The sequence below is a fragment of the Limanda limanda genome, chromosome 6, assembly GCF_963576545.1.
Source record: "Limanda limanda chromosome 6, fLimLim1.1, whole genome shotgun sequence".
NCBI lineage: Eukaryota > Metazoa > Chordata > Actinopteri > Pleuronectiformes > Pleuronectidae > Limanda > Limanda limanda.
Window position 1 is genome coordinate 27,140,772 of NC_083641.1, and position 16,524 is coordinate 27,157,295.

A 16,524-nucleotide genomic window follows, 5' to 3' on the forward strand; every position below is an offset into this window, starting at 1 on the left:
TTTTATCGCAATGTCAAGAATATATTTAAGCTTTGGTTCAAGTGTTTTGCTTGCAAGAGATTCTCTGTGAATAATACAGTGTGTGGAATTGTGCACGTCCACTCCGGACCGCGGAGCAAAACAGCATTACGTTTTCTGTAAAAACTGTATCTGATGGAAACAAGCAGCTGGGCAGAGTTTGATATGTCTGTGGATTCATCTAACTGTAAAGCATTGTTCCCTTTCTCAACTCTATCCACCAGCTGGCACGTTATGTCCTGGGCCATGTTGGTGATGCACCGGGCAATAGTCCCATTAGATCACGGGCAAATTTATCCCCATGCATGGCCCGACTTGTAGCTACAGCAGCGGGTATAATTAACGTTTCGTCGATTGTGTCTGGCTTTTTTGCCTGTGCAATTAAATATGCCACCTCATATGATGCCCTTTGAGCTGCGGCTGGGATTGTTTGTTTAGTAAGGACTTTAATTTGGCCTCTCCCTCATTCTGCACTGTAAAACCTAACAGTACATCTTACTAAATTAAGTAAGTTACAATAACTTAATTCTCATAAAAAGTTAAAGCCACTTATTATCAATAATTTAACATAACTCAAAAGTAAATTATTAAAGTAATAACTTAGTTATTTTGAGTGCGCTTAAATTCGTAGAGCATTTTGAGTACTGCTGACATAAATCAATTTTTTTCAATGACTCCTTTTCTTTACGTTGATTTTATTACAAAAAATGCAATTCCCATGGGCTGCTATTTTCCTTTGTCTTAGGATTTTAAATTTTATTTTTGTTTTTGTTTATAAATCATAATATTTTGGATAAGTATGCATCCAGATCCTCTTTAATAATCCTACAAAGTGGAACCTTAGTGAGGATGTTAATTACATAACGTACAGGTATTTTCAACAACTTGATTTATAGAAAATGAATTGCCAACTAATATTATACGTGATTCATTGTGTAGCATATGTACATTTGAAAGTTATATATACATATAATATTGTTTTAATTTCCTTGTCTTATAAATCTTTAAATATTTTGGAGTGTTGAAGGATGGGGCGAGATGGGGTCAACTTCTGTTTGTGATTTCTAAACGATTTTCCAGCCCAAATCATTATCGTATCTTATAGTCCGGAAATAAAAGCACGGCTCTTATATATACAGTCTATGCTCTACACGCAAGTAAACTTCAAGACTCTAAGTTATAAGTCTGTTCATCTTCCGCTCCTGCAACAATAAAACCTTGTTAAAAATAAATGAATCGACTCAGTCAACAGAAACGCGAGAGTGCTTTTACTCTGAAACGGGCACAGGAAGAAGGGAGTGGTTTAAGCTGATGACCTGACGCTCACTACCGGTAACCTGCCGTTCACCTGCTTGGCACCGGCGTGTTTTAAAAGATCGACACAAAGAGTTTTTTGCTGGACAGACTTCACTACTGACGGAGAACCCAGTGACGATACGTCGGATTGACCCCGTGTGTGAGTGTGTGTGTGTGTGTGCATGTGATTGTGTCTATTGCCTACGTGTGCGTCCTAACATACCGGGGAAAGCAAGGAGAACACGAGGGTTAAACTGTTTAGGCTACTTAAAATTTGCCCTGCTTTATGTTATACAGTTCATGGTTATGGGCACAAGAATGTGCTTAGTCTGCTGTAGCCTTTAAGATTGCATATGTGAAAAATCTGAGAGATATTTCTTTGAATTTCAGTAGCTGGTTGCATTGAAATGTGAACAACAAAATAAATTGCTCAAACTGAGTCATGTGGGTGTTCTTATTTTGAGTTAATAGAGTTTAAAGGTTTAAGGCAATCAGTTTCATCAAATGAACTGAGTAGCCATAATAAAGTTTTAAGTTATCACAATTACAATGTAATCATTTTCCGAAATGGAAGACAACTAAGTAAATTTAACTTAAGTGGTAACATTTGTATAAAGAAGGTTTATTTAAGTAAGTCTTACTTAATTCAATTACATGCTGTCAACACATTGTAAATAAGTTTGGGTAAATACTGCAATATTAACTTTATTTACCCAAGTTGCCTCATCAATAAATATTTGAGTTACTTTTTCTTAAATCAAATAATTTGTAAACCTTAAATTGTTTGAGTTTATAAACTTAAATGGTTCAAGGCAATCAGTTTCAGCAAACAGTTTGAGTTGACCTAACTTGTCAGGTTTTACAGTGTGCTCAGCTGTAATAACCTCAAGGGTCAACAATTGAGAAACGAAACTGATGGAAATGTTCATGTGAAGTGTACAAATACTCCGGGCAGGAGAGCATTTCACAGAGGGACAGTGGGAGGAAGACAGACGAGGAGAGCAGAGCAACATGGACTTTCCTACCACGGTGATACTAGCCGGGCTAATCGTTGTTCTACTGTGGGTTTTAACAGTGAAAAGCAGGAGGAAGTATAATTTACCTCCAGGACCTGTTGGCCTCCCTCTCGTAGGGAACCTGCCACAACTGGACAAAGTTGCACCTTTTAAAAGTTTCCTCAAGGTGAGTTCAGCAACTGTTGTTTTGTCACGATTCATAACAAACAGCCGAGAGCAGCTGTTGTTCAGTCGCAGCTTCTGCATCTGAACCTGAACTTTCTCTAGTTCAGTGAAGGCGTCGTTCTCAAGTTAAAATTAAGCAGGTTAGATAGATAGATGTTAATTACATAACGTACAAGCAGGTATTTTCAACAACTTGATTGATAGAAAATGAATTGCCAACTAATATTATACGTGATTCATTGTGTAGCATATGTACATTTGTAGCATATGTACATCAGCTGTTGCTCAGTTGCAGCTTCTGCATCTGAACCTGAACTTTCTTTAGTTCAGTGAAACCTACGGTCCAGTGATGACCTTGCACCTGGGCTGGCAGCGGACGGTGGTTCTGGTCGGGTACGATGCAGTGAAGGAGGCGCTGGTGGACCAGGCGGACGACTTCATGGGCAGAGGGCCGCTGCCGTTCCTGATGAGAGCCACCAAGGGCTACGGTAACAGACTGTTACAGACCCATGTGTGTGTCCGAGGACCAGTCGTTTTATCAGAGGTTTCATACCTGCATGTCTCTGTATCCACACCCTGTGTGTCAGGTCTGGGGATCAGTAACGGGGAGCGATGGCGCCAGCTGCGACGCTTCACCCTGTCGACCCTCAGAGACTTTGGGATGGGACGTAAGGGCATGGAGGAGTGGATCCAGGAGGAGAGCCAGCACCTGAGGGGTCGCATCGACTCCTTCAAAGGTGCGTTTGCAGCTGTTGATATTAAAGCTTCACACATCGGTTTGTAATTAGTGGTGCAGTCAACAGATTGTTAAAATCGTTCTGTTTATCTCTTTTACTTCAGCTCTTTAATCCTTTTCTCTGTCTGACTGCTGTTGTTGCAAAGTAAACACTGAATAAGTCACATAACCTGCAAAACAACACAAACACTTCAGTCACTGCTTTGATTTACCAAGACTCCGAATCGGGGATTTTAAAGCTGCACAGCCACAGGTGGAGCTGGGCGATATGACTTCAAATCAATATCAAGATCATTTCGAACTTTTACCTTGACTACGTGTAATAAACTGTTATTTATTAATTGAATATACGCAGGAACATTTTAAAAATACATAAAGATTTTATACATTTATAGCTTTTGACATTTGGCGGCAAGGTGGACCAGTGGTTTGCACGGCCAACTCACAGCAAAAAGGTTACCTGGTCAGAGCTGGGTTCTTTCTGCATTTCCCTGTTAATTGGAGGCTTTAAATTGATAATTGATGGGTGCATTGTAGTTTTTTGTGACCTCTCCAGTATCCTCTTCTCTCTTGGGATGAGAACTAACAGCTTGTTCTTCTCGTCTCCTCCAGCCGCTCCCTTCGACCCGACCTTGCTGTTGAGCTGCACCGTTTCCAATGTGATCTGCTGCATGGTGTTTGGCCAACGCTTCAGTTATGAAGACAAGCAGTTCCTGAATCTCCTCAACATCATGTCGGAAATGTTAAAGTTTGAGAGTAGTCCTCTGTGTCAGGTGAGTGGATGGGACTAAAGACTAAAGAATAAACCGTCTTTAGTCTGTTTTTCATCATAGACTGTATATATAATGGACGTAGGGTCCGTGAGGTCACCCGTTGGTTTCTGAAGAGTGAAGATGAGGCTAGTAGTGGGCGTTCAACCGGCGCCATCTTGCCCGTGCTGACTCCTCCTAGTTCCTTGCTAACCAATAAATGGGCAAAGAGCAGGAGCGCAAGTGAAGGTCGACAGCAGAGCCACGCCCACAGAGCTGAATGTTACCTGGTTAGCTCAGGCTAAGGAGCTAGGCTACATGCTACCCGCGTCTGCTAACCGGCTAGTACTGCGGTGTTGCTGCTACCGGATGGTCGTGATCTTTACAACAAACTCACTAGAGGTAAGTAACCTTAGAACTAGACAACAACAAAACCTATTGCTTCATCTATCATCATAATCATATGCTTACATACCTCAAGTGGTTTGTTATATGTAATTCTTATAAAAGTTACTGTTAATTTAACACATCTAATGAACAGATTGAAGAAAATTAAATACAGAGTCGTGTGTGTGGTTGTGACTTGATTTTAATAAGTTAATATCATTACGCTACATGTGTAATTTGCATGTGACAAGGTTCTGATACAGGCTGGTATAACCATAACCTGGTTATGGGATTTACAGTGAATTGAGAGTTTAGACAAGATTATAATCTCCACACACCACTGTTGTAAGCAGTTCTCATATTTATTATATAATTATGTTTTCACACTGAGAGAAGTGGAGGGACTTGATGTGGACTGTTATCAACAGCTCTGTGGGAGATTATCACCTTGAATATTAAAGATGAGGTAGAAACACATTTGATCTATTTGTACAATGCTTTAGTTCTTTCTGTAACAGTCTGGCAATTTAGGTGGTATTGTCAGGTCAAAAGTGTTTTCTGTTTTAGTAAAGCTCTGTTGTGTGTGTTCTAGTTGTTTTCATGTTTGCACACCCTGTTTCTGTTTCCTGTTTTATTTTGTAGTCTCTGTTCCTTGTGTGTTGTTTCCGTCTTCACTTCCTGTCTGTGATAGTCAGCCCTGCCCTCATGTGTTTCACCTGTGTTCAATTGCCCCTGCCCTCCCTGTGTATTTAAGCCTCTGTCTTCCCTTTGTCCTCTGTCGGATTGTCTGTGTTTCCTGCGGTGTTTGTTGGTCCTGTTTTTCCCCTTCCTGCGTTCCTGAGCCTTGTGTAAGCTTCCTTTTGTTTTGTTTGTTACCAGTTAGTGTTCATGTTTTGTTAAACAGCTTCTTTAATTAAATTACCCTTTTATTTTAATATCTCTGCAATTGGGTCCATCTCCTTCATCTAACCGTAACACCTTCAGTACATAACATATCATAGCTGACACTTTTATCCAAAGCGACTTACAATATGTGCATTTTACCATGAGGGTATAAACCCAGCACCCAGTTCATCGGTTCTGTCTGATATCTTTGGTGCTTCCACCTGCTGAACACAGAATAAACTGTAAGAACCAGTCTTTGCTGGAACATACACAACATTAAACATTCTTTAACGGTGAGTTTCTTTTTTTCATTAGATGAAGCACTGCAGCACCTGATGTCCTCAGCAGCAACATGGTGGAGATTGGCAGCTTCAGGCTCAACATGAGGACGACCTGCACCAGCTTCATCTGAACAACTGTTTAGAGTTGGTAGTCATTGCTAAGTGTCATGGATAATAGAGTTAATTTCTATAGTCATTGTTGGTTACAAAAATTAACACTTATCAGAACAACGTTTATCTTTTACTTTCTGATTTGATACACTTTAGATAAGAACCCAGTGTTTTATTTCTCTTCTCTGCCATAAGAGACAGAACACTGTCAGTACAGCTGTGTCCTTCAGGCTCGTCTGTCCCTAATAAAATGACAGGAAACATAAAAGTATTGCATTATTGTAGAGGAAGTGTTACTCATGAACAAAGTTTGTGTCCTTATTTTCTGTGGATATTCAATTATGTATTTGAATATGCTTTTGGATTAAACTGTGCACTACCAAGACAACGAATGTACAGTATGGAGTTCTTCCGCATTGAAAGTAAAGTATTGCATATATTATTTAATGCATTGTGTATTATGTGCAATACTTTGCTTTGAATGTTTGTAAGTTATGAAAACAGGTCTGTGCCTCGAGTCTACTACACAGATATGTAAAGTCATACATGTGCCAGGTTAACTCCATATCAGACTTTTACATTCTCAAAATAAAAGTTTATTACCTCAAAGTTCATCAGATCATAATCATTTGAGGTTAGGAAATAGGTGGTGGACATCAGCCTCAGGTTCTCTATGTGTCTATTCTAGTAAAGTCCAATCATTTATTTATATGTGACAAAAAAATACATTATTCTGCATGTCCACTTATTTAACACAATAATCCAGTAAAGTCTGCCTAAGTTAACGAAGAAAAACTGAAGGTAGCAGACAGGTTTAGTTTTCACTGTAACACGTTACAACACATCAACACCAATACTCTGAATAAAGATTTTTAGGAGACGTTATGCTACTTTAAACAGCTGGTCTTAAAATGCAGATGTGACTATATACTCAAGTTTCAGTTGAGAACAGTAAATCTGTTTCTGCAGAATAAGAATCAGTGTAACACAGTCAAGTCAAATGGGTTGGCGAGTTAAACAACTTTACATAACATTAGATATCTTATGTGGTGGATCATATTCTCAAAACACAGTCGCCTGTCTCAGTTTAAAAGATTCATCATCATCGTGTTCACTGACGGGGATTAGCCTGTTAGCTCAGGTGAAGCCGAGCAGGCAAGAGGCTAGGAGCTGGAGTCGCGAGCTAACGGTGACGTCACCTGTTCATCAAGTGATAATTATTCATAATATCAAACCTCTATATAATTTAAACGAAAGAGTTAGAAAAAAGTTCACCCCCCTGACAGTTGTCATGAAGGAAGAACTTAGTGATTGAGACTCAAACCGGTTTTTGAACCAGGCTGTAAACAGGTTTAAATCTGCTCTAAAGTTGGGCTTTTTAACATGGAAGTCAACGGGAATTGACTCTTTCTTGGAGCCAGCCTCAAGTGGCCACCTAGTGAACTGCAGCTTTTTGCACTTCCGTATTGGCCTAATCGCTCAGCCCGGGATGTTGTCCTTTGGTTTTCATACAGTGTCTTTATATCATCCTAAATATGATTTGCTATATACACAGCATTTTACAAAGCTGTGGTGTGTGCTTCTCTCCCTCAGATGTACAACGTCTTCCCCTGGCTGATGGAGCGTCTTCCCGGCCGCCAGCACTACTTTTTTGCCCGAATTGACGAGTTGAGAGAGTTTATCGAGACAAAGATCCGAGAGCATAAAGACACACTGGACCCCAGCTCCCCACGAGACTTCATCGACTGCTTCCTCCTCCGAAGTGAGCAGGTCAGCTGAAAACACATTTATTCAAACTGGCCTTTTCATTGATGTGTAATATCTTGTTTTCCAAAGATGTGTCATGTTTTGTTGTCTGGTTCTTTTATCTTTTAACAGTTGTACTTGGCCACCTGCTGCGTGAAGTACAGTTTAATATTTTGAAGTATAATTTCTTTTGTCTCTCAGGAAAAGAACAATCCGACAACTGAGTTCCACCACGACAACATGGTGTCGACAGTGTTTAACCTGTTCCTGGCGGGAACAGAAACCACAAGCTCCACCATCAGATATGCCATCAGTGTGTTCATCAAATACCCAAACATACAAGGTACGTCCATCAGGTCACTTTCCCTCCACACGACCCACTAATAGCATCAATAAAACCTGATCAGAGTGGATTCTTCTTATTTCCCTTGTGCAGAAAAGATGCAGCAGGAGATTGACAGTGTGGTCGGAAAGGACCGGTGCCCCAAAATGGAGGACAAGAAGTCCCTCCCCTTCACATATGCTGTCATCCACGAGGTTCAGCGTTTCCTGGACATCGTCCCCCTCAACCTCCCTCACTACACACTGAAGGACATTTCTTTCAGGGGTTACACAATCCCCAAGGTACCCTCAAGCTCATGATGTCATATTCATGCAACACTGCGTCATTTGACACTGACCTGATGTTTTGTCTCGACAGGACACTACCATTATTCCCTTGTTGCATTCTGTGCTCAGAGACGATAAACAGTGGGCGACTCCCTGGACCTTTAACCCTCAGCACTTCCTGGACCACGATGGAAACTTTAAGAAAAATCCTGCGTCCATCCCATTTGGTGCAGGTAAAACTCAAATCAGCACGTAGCGTGACACTAACAAACGCTGACAGCCTCGTATGAATCTGTGGTTCATCTGCTCGTGTCTCTTCACAGGGAAGAGGGCGTGTGTTGGTGAGTCTCTGGCTCTTATGGAGCTCTTCATCTTCATGGTGTCTCTGCTGCAGCGTTTCACCTTCTCCTGCACTGACGGCCCCGACAGCATCAACATGATCCCTGAGTACGGCAGCTTCGCCAACTTGCCTCGCAGATACAAGGTCATCGCTGCACCGCGGTGAACCAAGGAGCTCCATGATGAATATGCACACGACCGTACTAGTAAACAGACTATGTCAATGTCAATTTTATTTATATAGCACATTTAAAACCACTTGGTTGACCAAAGTGCTTTAGGGGTGGAGTGGTACGACCAAAGGACAGTAAAACGTAATCAATAAAGTTCAAGTAATACAAAAAAAAACACAATTATTAATGTAAAATAAAAATATTTAAAAATAATTACAAAAATAACAACACAAAATAAAATATAACAAATACGATAAGGCCTTTACCTTTGCAATTTGTCGCAGTTGAAAAAAGCTACCTCTGACTACCGAGTAGATTTGTTTATAAAAATTAAATTATGTGAGACTATACATGTGTTATATATACTGTGCTCTATACTCAGATTTTAAGACTGTACCCAGGCTATAAATACAATGTTAGACTATATTGCGACTAAACTGTTTGTACTCGGACTATAACATATGTCAGACTATACTCAGACTATACGGAATGCACACAAATATAATATATATCAGAATGCATAGACTGTTCTTGAGTTATACAGACTCATAGTATACAGACTGTACTGAGAGTATATAGCAGCAAGCCAGGAGGCTTTTAAGGAACAGCTTCTCCCCGAGCAGAATTTTGAAGGTTTATTCCTTTTTTAAAGTTTGTCCTTTTATGTGTAAATTCATATCTGTATTGTGTATCAAGAGATGTATCTTGCCCTAGTACATAATGTATATTATGTGATTAATATATATATACTTATATATATAAATATAAGTATATATGAATTACGTTCATATCCTATATATTTATCAGTGCTTGGTGCCTGTATTAGTTGTTGACGTGCTTTCTTACACTATAAAAATAAATGTATTACTTTTACTACCATTACTGTTTTATGTTATTTTATTTGACACAGATCTTTATGTTTATTTTCTATACATCTTTCTTGGATATATGCATTTGATGTATTTTACTATTCAGTGTTTTATTTTCCACCTCAAGTTATGCAAGCTGTGCATTTTCATCTCGATGTGTTTCTTGATTACTTTATGTTTTATTCTTAAGTTATAAAAGTGACACCAGTGAATTTCTGTAGTGGAATCTGTTTCTGTAGCGGCTGGACACTCAGTCAGCAGAAATCTGCTGTTCAAACCTGTTGGAAAAACAGAAAAACTCATCAATCTGCCTCTGAAGACGTCAACAAAAGTTGAATAATAACCCTTTAAGAGCATCTGAGTACAGGACACAGCAAGAGGGGGAAGTTCTTCCAGATTCCATGGGCAGACTCCTCCTGAATATCAATCCTGCAGGCTATTGGTGTCCTGTCCTAACCCTCTGAATAGAAAGTAATAGCGCAATATTAATAGATATGTTTTATCTATAAATATTCTTCTCCATCGGCCTCAGGGAAGACAGAGGAATTGAATAACTTGTTTCTGTCCAGACGTTGAATGAAGGTGCTTAGACAGAGTCACTTCACGCTGGCTTTACGCCAATGAAAACAACAGTTCACCAAAGGATAACTTGGCGAACCAGGTGACTTCACCCATGGCCCAATGGGGCGCTCATGCAAGCTTTCTGTCAAGTGGACAAATAATTGGGAAATGACAACTGTTCACAGAGAAAACAAGAGCAGAGCGACATGGACTTTATTACCACGGTGATATTAGCCGGGCTAATCGTAGCTCTACTGATTAGCCTGAATGGCCGTTTGAGCTGAGACTTGGTATCGTAGCTGAATTAATCTGCTTCACTCAAGCTGAACTAGATGTGGACTTTGTTTTTGTGTTTTTGTTTGTGTGTGTTGTTCTAATTTTGTGCACCAGGTTGAGCGGCATGAGCTCAGACCATCACCGGCTGTAAGAGCAGCTGCACAGGCCGCTCACTGGTTTCCTGTCACGTGTAAGGTCTCAACTTGAAGCCATATCTAAGAGATAATCGTATTTTCTCCAAAGTGAGATAAATCATGTGACACTCTGAAGAATATTTAAATCCTTCTCCTTATAAAGCCAGTAAGTTTCCAATTACCTGTCCATTATTGATTTGACCTTACCACAGACAGCACTGGTGTTAATCATATTAGGAATGTGATGCAATAGCTCAGAGGCTTGTTGCTCAACTTTGCGTGATTGCCAAGATGCTGTTATAATTTAGTTATATGTTGACACAACAGCACAGTTACAGCATAAGGTTTGTGGTCGTTGTAGCTCAACCGTTAAAGTTTCCAGAGCTGAACTCTAGTTTAGCCGAGTTTTTTTTAAATTTGATTTAGGAAAATATATATTTAATTTTATTTCACATTTTTTTTAAAACTGCAGTTATTTCACACTCTTATTTCACAGTTCACCTAAAAGCTGCTTTATCCTTCTTGTTAAAAATAAAATCAATTCAAATACAAAGCTAGAAACTGGAAAAATGCTAATTCTCAGTGACAGATTCATATTATTTAATATTTTTAGATTGTGGGAAGAAGACAAGCACATGGAGAACATGAAAACTCAACACAGAAAGGCTTGGGTGGCCAATGAGGTCTAAATTCATACTCAACCTTTTTAAATCAGGATTGTGAACCATATTATATGTGTTGAGATACTGAATATTATTGCAGGGGAGTGAAACCGGCCAATCGGTGAAGTGAATCAGAATCAGTTGGTTTCAGTTAAAGCTGGAAACTCAGTCACCAGATATCTGCTGTTCAAACTTGTTGCAAACCCCAAATTACAGCATGAACAGTCGATCTTCTTGCTTATTAAATCAATACAAATGCATACTGTAGATGTCTTTTAATTCACATAACTATTTAATTTGTTCCGTCAGCATCAGCCTCAGGGAAGAGAGGGGAAGTGAATGACTTGCTTTTCTTCATGTAGAGTCAAAGTTCACTGGCTTCCCTCCAATGAACGACAACAGTCAGGTAAACCTGTAGGTTTACAAAAGAACATGGTTCACCCCTGGCCTAATGCAGCGCTGATGCCACCTCCCTGTCAAGTGTATAAATACTAAGGACCTGAGAGAAGGTCACAGAGGGACAGTGGGTGGAAGACACACGAGGAGAGCAGAGCAACATGGACTTTCCTACCACGGTGATATTAGCCGGGCTAATCATAGCTCTACTATGGGTTTTAACAGTTAAAAGCAGGAGGAAGTCTAATTTACCTCCAGGACCTGTTGGCCTCCCTCTCGTAGGGAACCTGCCACAACTGGACAAAAATGCACCTTTTAAAAGTTTCCTCAAGGTGAGTTCAGCAACTGTTGTTTTGTCACGATTCATAACAAACAGCCGAGAGCAGCTGTTGCTCAGTTGCAGCTTCTTCATCTGAACCTGAACTTTCTTTAGTTCAGTGAAACCTACGGTCCAGTGATGACCTTGCACCTGGGCTGGCAGCGGACGGTGGTTCTGGTCGGGTACGATGCAGTGAAGGAGGCGCTGGTGGACCAGGCGGACGACTTCACGGGCAGAGGGCCGCTGCCGTTCCTGATGAAAGCCACCAAGGGCTACGGTAACAGACTGTTACAGATCCATGTGTGTGTGTTAAGGAGCATTGGTTTATCAGTGGTTTCATACCTGCTTGTCTCTGTATCCACACCCTGTGTGTCAGGTCTGGGGATCAGTAACGGGGAGCGATGGCGCCAGCTGCGACGCTTCACCCTGTCGACCCTCAGAGACTTTGGGATGGGACGTAAGGGCATGGAGGAGTGGATCCAGGAGGAGAGCCAGCACCTGAGGGGTCGCATCGACTCCTTCAAAGGTGCGTTTGCAGCTGTTGTTATTAAAGCTTCACACATCGGTTTGTAATTAGTGGTGCAGTCAACAGATTGTTGCAATTGTTCTGTGTGTTTATCTCTTTTACTTCAGCTCTTTAATCCTTATCTCTGTCTGACTGCAGTTTGTGCAAAGTAAACACTGAATAAGTTACATAACCTGCAAAAAAACACAAACACTTCAGTCACTGCTTTGATTTACAAAGACTCCGAAGCGGGGATTTTAAAGCTGCACTTTAATTTGAACAAATAATTGATCAATCTGAAGCTACAGTTTTTCTTGTTGATGTCTTTATGGATATCGATATATAGATCAATAAAAGTTAATGACACTGAAAACTTTCCCACAGGTGGAGCTGGGCGATATGACTTCAAATCAATATCAAGATTATTTCCAACTTTTGTCTTGACTAAGAATAATAAACTGTTATTATATTAATTGAATTTATGCAGGACATTTTTTACATCCCAAAAGATTTTATACATTTTTAGCTTTTGACATTTGCCAGCAAGGTGGACCAGTGGATCGCACAGCCAACTCACAGCAGAAAGGTTACCTGTTCAGAGCCGGGTTCTTTCTGCAGTTCTGTAACTTAAAAACTTTAAATTGATACTTGATGGATGCATTGTAGGTTGTAGTTTTTTTTTGTGATCTCTCCGGTATCCTCTTCTGTCTTGGGATGAGAACTAACAGTGTGTTCTCCTCGTCTCCTCCAGCCGGTCCCTTCAACCCGACCTTCCTGTTGAGCCTCACCGTGTCCAATGTGATCTGCTGCATGGTGTTTGGCGAACGCTTCTGTTATGAAGACAAGCAGTTCCTGAATCTCCTCACCATCATGTCTGAAATGTTAAAGTTCGGCAGTAGTCCTCTGGGTCAGGTAAGTGGAAGGGGGGATGGTCCTAGAGAAACTTAACTGTCTTTAGTCTGGTTTTCATACAGGGTCTTTATATCATCCTAAAGACGATTTGCTATATACACAGCATTTTACAAAGCTGTGGTGTGTGCGTCTCTCTCTCAGATGTACAACCTCTTCCCCTGGCTGATGGAGCGTCTTCCCGGCCGCCAGCACTACTTTTTTGCCCGAATTGAGGAGGTGAGAGATTTTATCGAGACGAAGATCCAGGAGCATAGAGACACGCTGGACCCCAGCTCCCCACGAGACTTCATCGACTGCTTCCTCGTCCGAAGTGAGCAGGTCAGGAACAACTTCAGCAAACCACACTGAGTGATATTGTTCATTTAGCTCCGACACATTGGAACAATCTTTGTATCAACATAAGAACTGTGATCCCTGCAGCTGAAAAAACATTTATTCAATCTGGCCATTGCATTGATGTGTAATATCTTGTTTTTCAAAGATGTGTCATTTTTTGTTTTCTGGTTCTTTTATTTTTTAACAGTTGCTGCGTTCAGTGTGTTTAAATATTTTAAAAGTTTGATTTCTTTTGTCTCTCAGGAAAAGAACAATCCCACGAATGAGTTTCACCACAACAACTTGGTGTCGACAGTGTTGAACCTGTTCCTGGCGGGAACAGAAACCACAAGCTCCACCATCAGCTATGCCATCAGTGTGCTCATCAAATACCCAAACATACAAGGTACGTCCCCTATCATCTTTATCTTAGATAAGGCCAACTAAAACCATTAATAACTGATTATTTCCCTTGTGCAGAAAAGATGCAGCAGGAGATTGACAGTGTTGTGGGAAATGACCGGTGCCCCAAAATGGAGGACAGGAAGTCCCTCCCCTTCACAGATGCTGTCATCCACGAGGTTCAGCGTTTTCTGGACATCGTCCCCTTCAGCCTCCCTCACTACGCACTGAAGGACATTTCTTTCAGGGGTTACACAATCCCCAAGGTACCCTCAAGTTCACCATGTCACATTCATGCAACACTGCGTCATTTGACACTGACCTGATGTTTTGTCTCGACAGGACACTGTCATTATTCCCTTGTTGCATTCTGTTCTCAAAGACGATAAACAGTGGGCGACTCCCTGGACCTTCAACCCTCAGCACTTCCTGGACCACGATGGAAACTTTAAGAAAAATCCTGCGTTCATGCCATTTGCTTCAGGTACAACACAAATCAGCACGTAGCGTGACACTAAAGGCTCCATTATGCTACTCCGAATCCGTTACGGACGGACGAACAGACGGATGGGACGGACACTTTTTCATTCATAGTTGTCCGTGAAAACAATTCACCGCCAGAACAGTAGGTGGCGCAACGGAAGACAAGCTTGGAGAAGCCTACCTCACGAGTAATCAGAATAAGTCCACGCTGTTTTTTTATTTATTCCCCACTTCCCTCACACACAGTGTAGGCTACGATGGCAACTAAATAAAATAAAGTGACACCCAGCAGGTCAAAATGCTGATGTAATAGTTTCTTAGCGCAGCGGTTCCCCGGTCTTGTTTCCGAACTGTGTTGCTAATTCCACAGCTTGAAGCTACGCGGAGCTAGCTAGCTTCCGCCCCAGCTAGCTTCAACCCCAGCTTCCACACACAGGGACTCCCGATACTAACTACTACTACCCAGTGTTTGCTTCTAAACCGGCGGTATTGTAGAAACAGTGTCATGATAGAAGTGGAATTAAAGTCGTGACAGCGGTTTTTGCACTGTTACCACCGCAGTTAGCATGGTTGCTAGCCCGCTAGCCTAGCCCGCTAGCGCCGTTTTGAAAGCTCGTTATAACCGTATTTGACCGTGTACACATGCCGTCAGTGCTCTAACGAGCCACCGTCAGCCGGACAACTCCGCTGGCTTAACACACACGTCACATTAATCGTAGAATCGTAGTTGTGTTTGTGTTTATTGTGGTACAGGGAAGGAAGCAGGAAGTTTGAGGTCCGGAAATGACGTCGTACAGAATAAACACGGACAGTCAGAAAAATCAGAGGTGCACGAAAAGCTCTCCGAGGCGCTCGGAGAGGGCGTTCCAAGGTGGATTGGGGCGGTCCTATCTGTCCGTGTCTGTCAAAACGTAGAAGCATAAAGCAGCCTTAACAAACGCTGACAGTCTCGTATGAATCCGTGGTTCAATGCTTGTGTCTCTTCACAGGGAAGAGGGCGTGTGTTGGTGAGTCTCTGGCTCGTATGGAGCTCTTCATCTTCATGGTGTCTCTGCTGCAGCGTTTCACCTTCTCCAGCGCCGACGGCCCCGACAGCATCAACCTGGTCCCAGAGTACAGCAGCTTCGCCAACTTGCCTCGCAGATACAAGGTCATCGCTGCACCGCGGTGAACCGGGGAGCTCCATGCTGAGTATGCCCACGACTCTCACTGATGGCACCGGCTGATCCTTTCATCCTGTCGACTCTCAGAGACTTTGGGATGGGACGTAAGGGCATGGAGGACTGGATCCAGGAGGAGAGCCATCACCTCAGGGGGTCGCAGAGACTAATTCCCAAAGTGTGTTTGCCGTCAGTTAATGTGGAACAGGAAGATGCCTAACCCGAGCTAAAGTTGTTTAGATCTTAATCTTACCCCTGATAATGAAGTGACACTGATAATAAAGAAAATTGTTAAAAAAAAACAATTTTATTGCTGTGTTTGACATCCTTCGCAAAATACACTGAACAGATGCAGAAAGAGAAGATGCATAAAACAAGTGGTGCAGTCGACTCTCAGGGACGGAGCAGTGGGTCAGTGGGGAAGCTTTGTTGGAATCGCTCTGTGTGTTTATCTCTTTTACTTCAGCTCTTTAATCCTTATCTCGTTCTATCGGGCAGTTTGTGCGAAGTAAACACAGAATATGTTACATAACCTGCAAAAAACACCACACACACACTTCAGGGACTGTTGTGATTTACCAAGACTCAGAGCAGGGGATTTTAAAGCTGCACTTTAATTTGAGCAAATAACATGTGTCTCATTGGAGATCAACTGATTGTTCTGAATCTACTCACTGTTCTCGTTGATGTCTTTACAATTCAAATAGGTCAATAAAAGTAAATGATTGAATGACATTATTGAAAAGATTGACACAGAGTTTTTTACATTCCAGATAGTAAGTAGGCCGAGATGTCTAGGAAAACACACAGTTCAAGGCCAACGTCATTGCTTTCAAGTTAAAAGCTCCAAACATCCGATAGCATTGACAAAGCAGAACCTAAGTTGCAAAGCACCTTTAAATCAACTTTTAAAGATGCAAACTTTTCTCCCAGGTCCCTGTTCATGCTCTGAAACAGATAACAGCAGGTTGTTGAAATGTCCGAACTGAGCTGGTTGTAAATGTGGAGATTTGGAAAAG

The 16,524-nt window shown here is 41.5% G+C and overlaps 1 protein-coding gene across 1 annotated transcript; it reads left to right on the forward strand.

The window, feature by feature from the left end:
• The first annotated feature begins 2,259 nt into the window (after positions 1-2,259).
• Positions 2,260-16,240, forward strand: LOC133003016 (uncharacterized). The gene is made up of 18 exons (XM_061072602.1): positions 2,260-2,496; positions 2,821-2,983; positions 3,083-3,232; positions 3,844-4,004; positions 7,238-7,414; positions 7,592-7,733; positions 7,827-8,014; positions 8,091-8,232; positions 8,323-8,501; positions 11,523-11,741; positions 11,843-12,005; positions 12,105-12,254; positions 12,985-13,145; positions 13,287-13,463; positions 13,725-13,866; positions 13,941-14,128; positions 14,205-14,346; positions 15,335-16,240. The coding sequence occupies exons 1-18, from the start codon at positions 2,326-2,328 to the stop codon at positions 15,514-15,516; spliced, it is 2,997 nt and encodes a 998-aa protein (XP_060928585.1). The 5' UTR covers positions 2,260-2,325; the 3' UTR covers positions 15,517-16,240.
• The last annotated feature ends 284 nt before the right edge of the window (positions 16,241-16,524 follow it).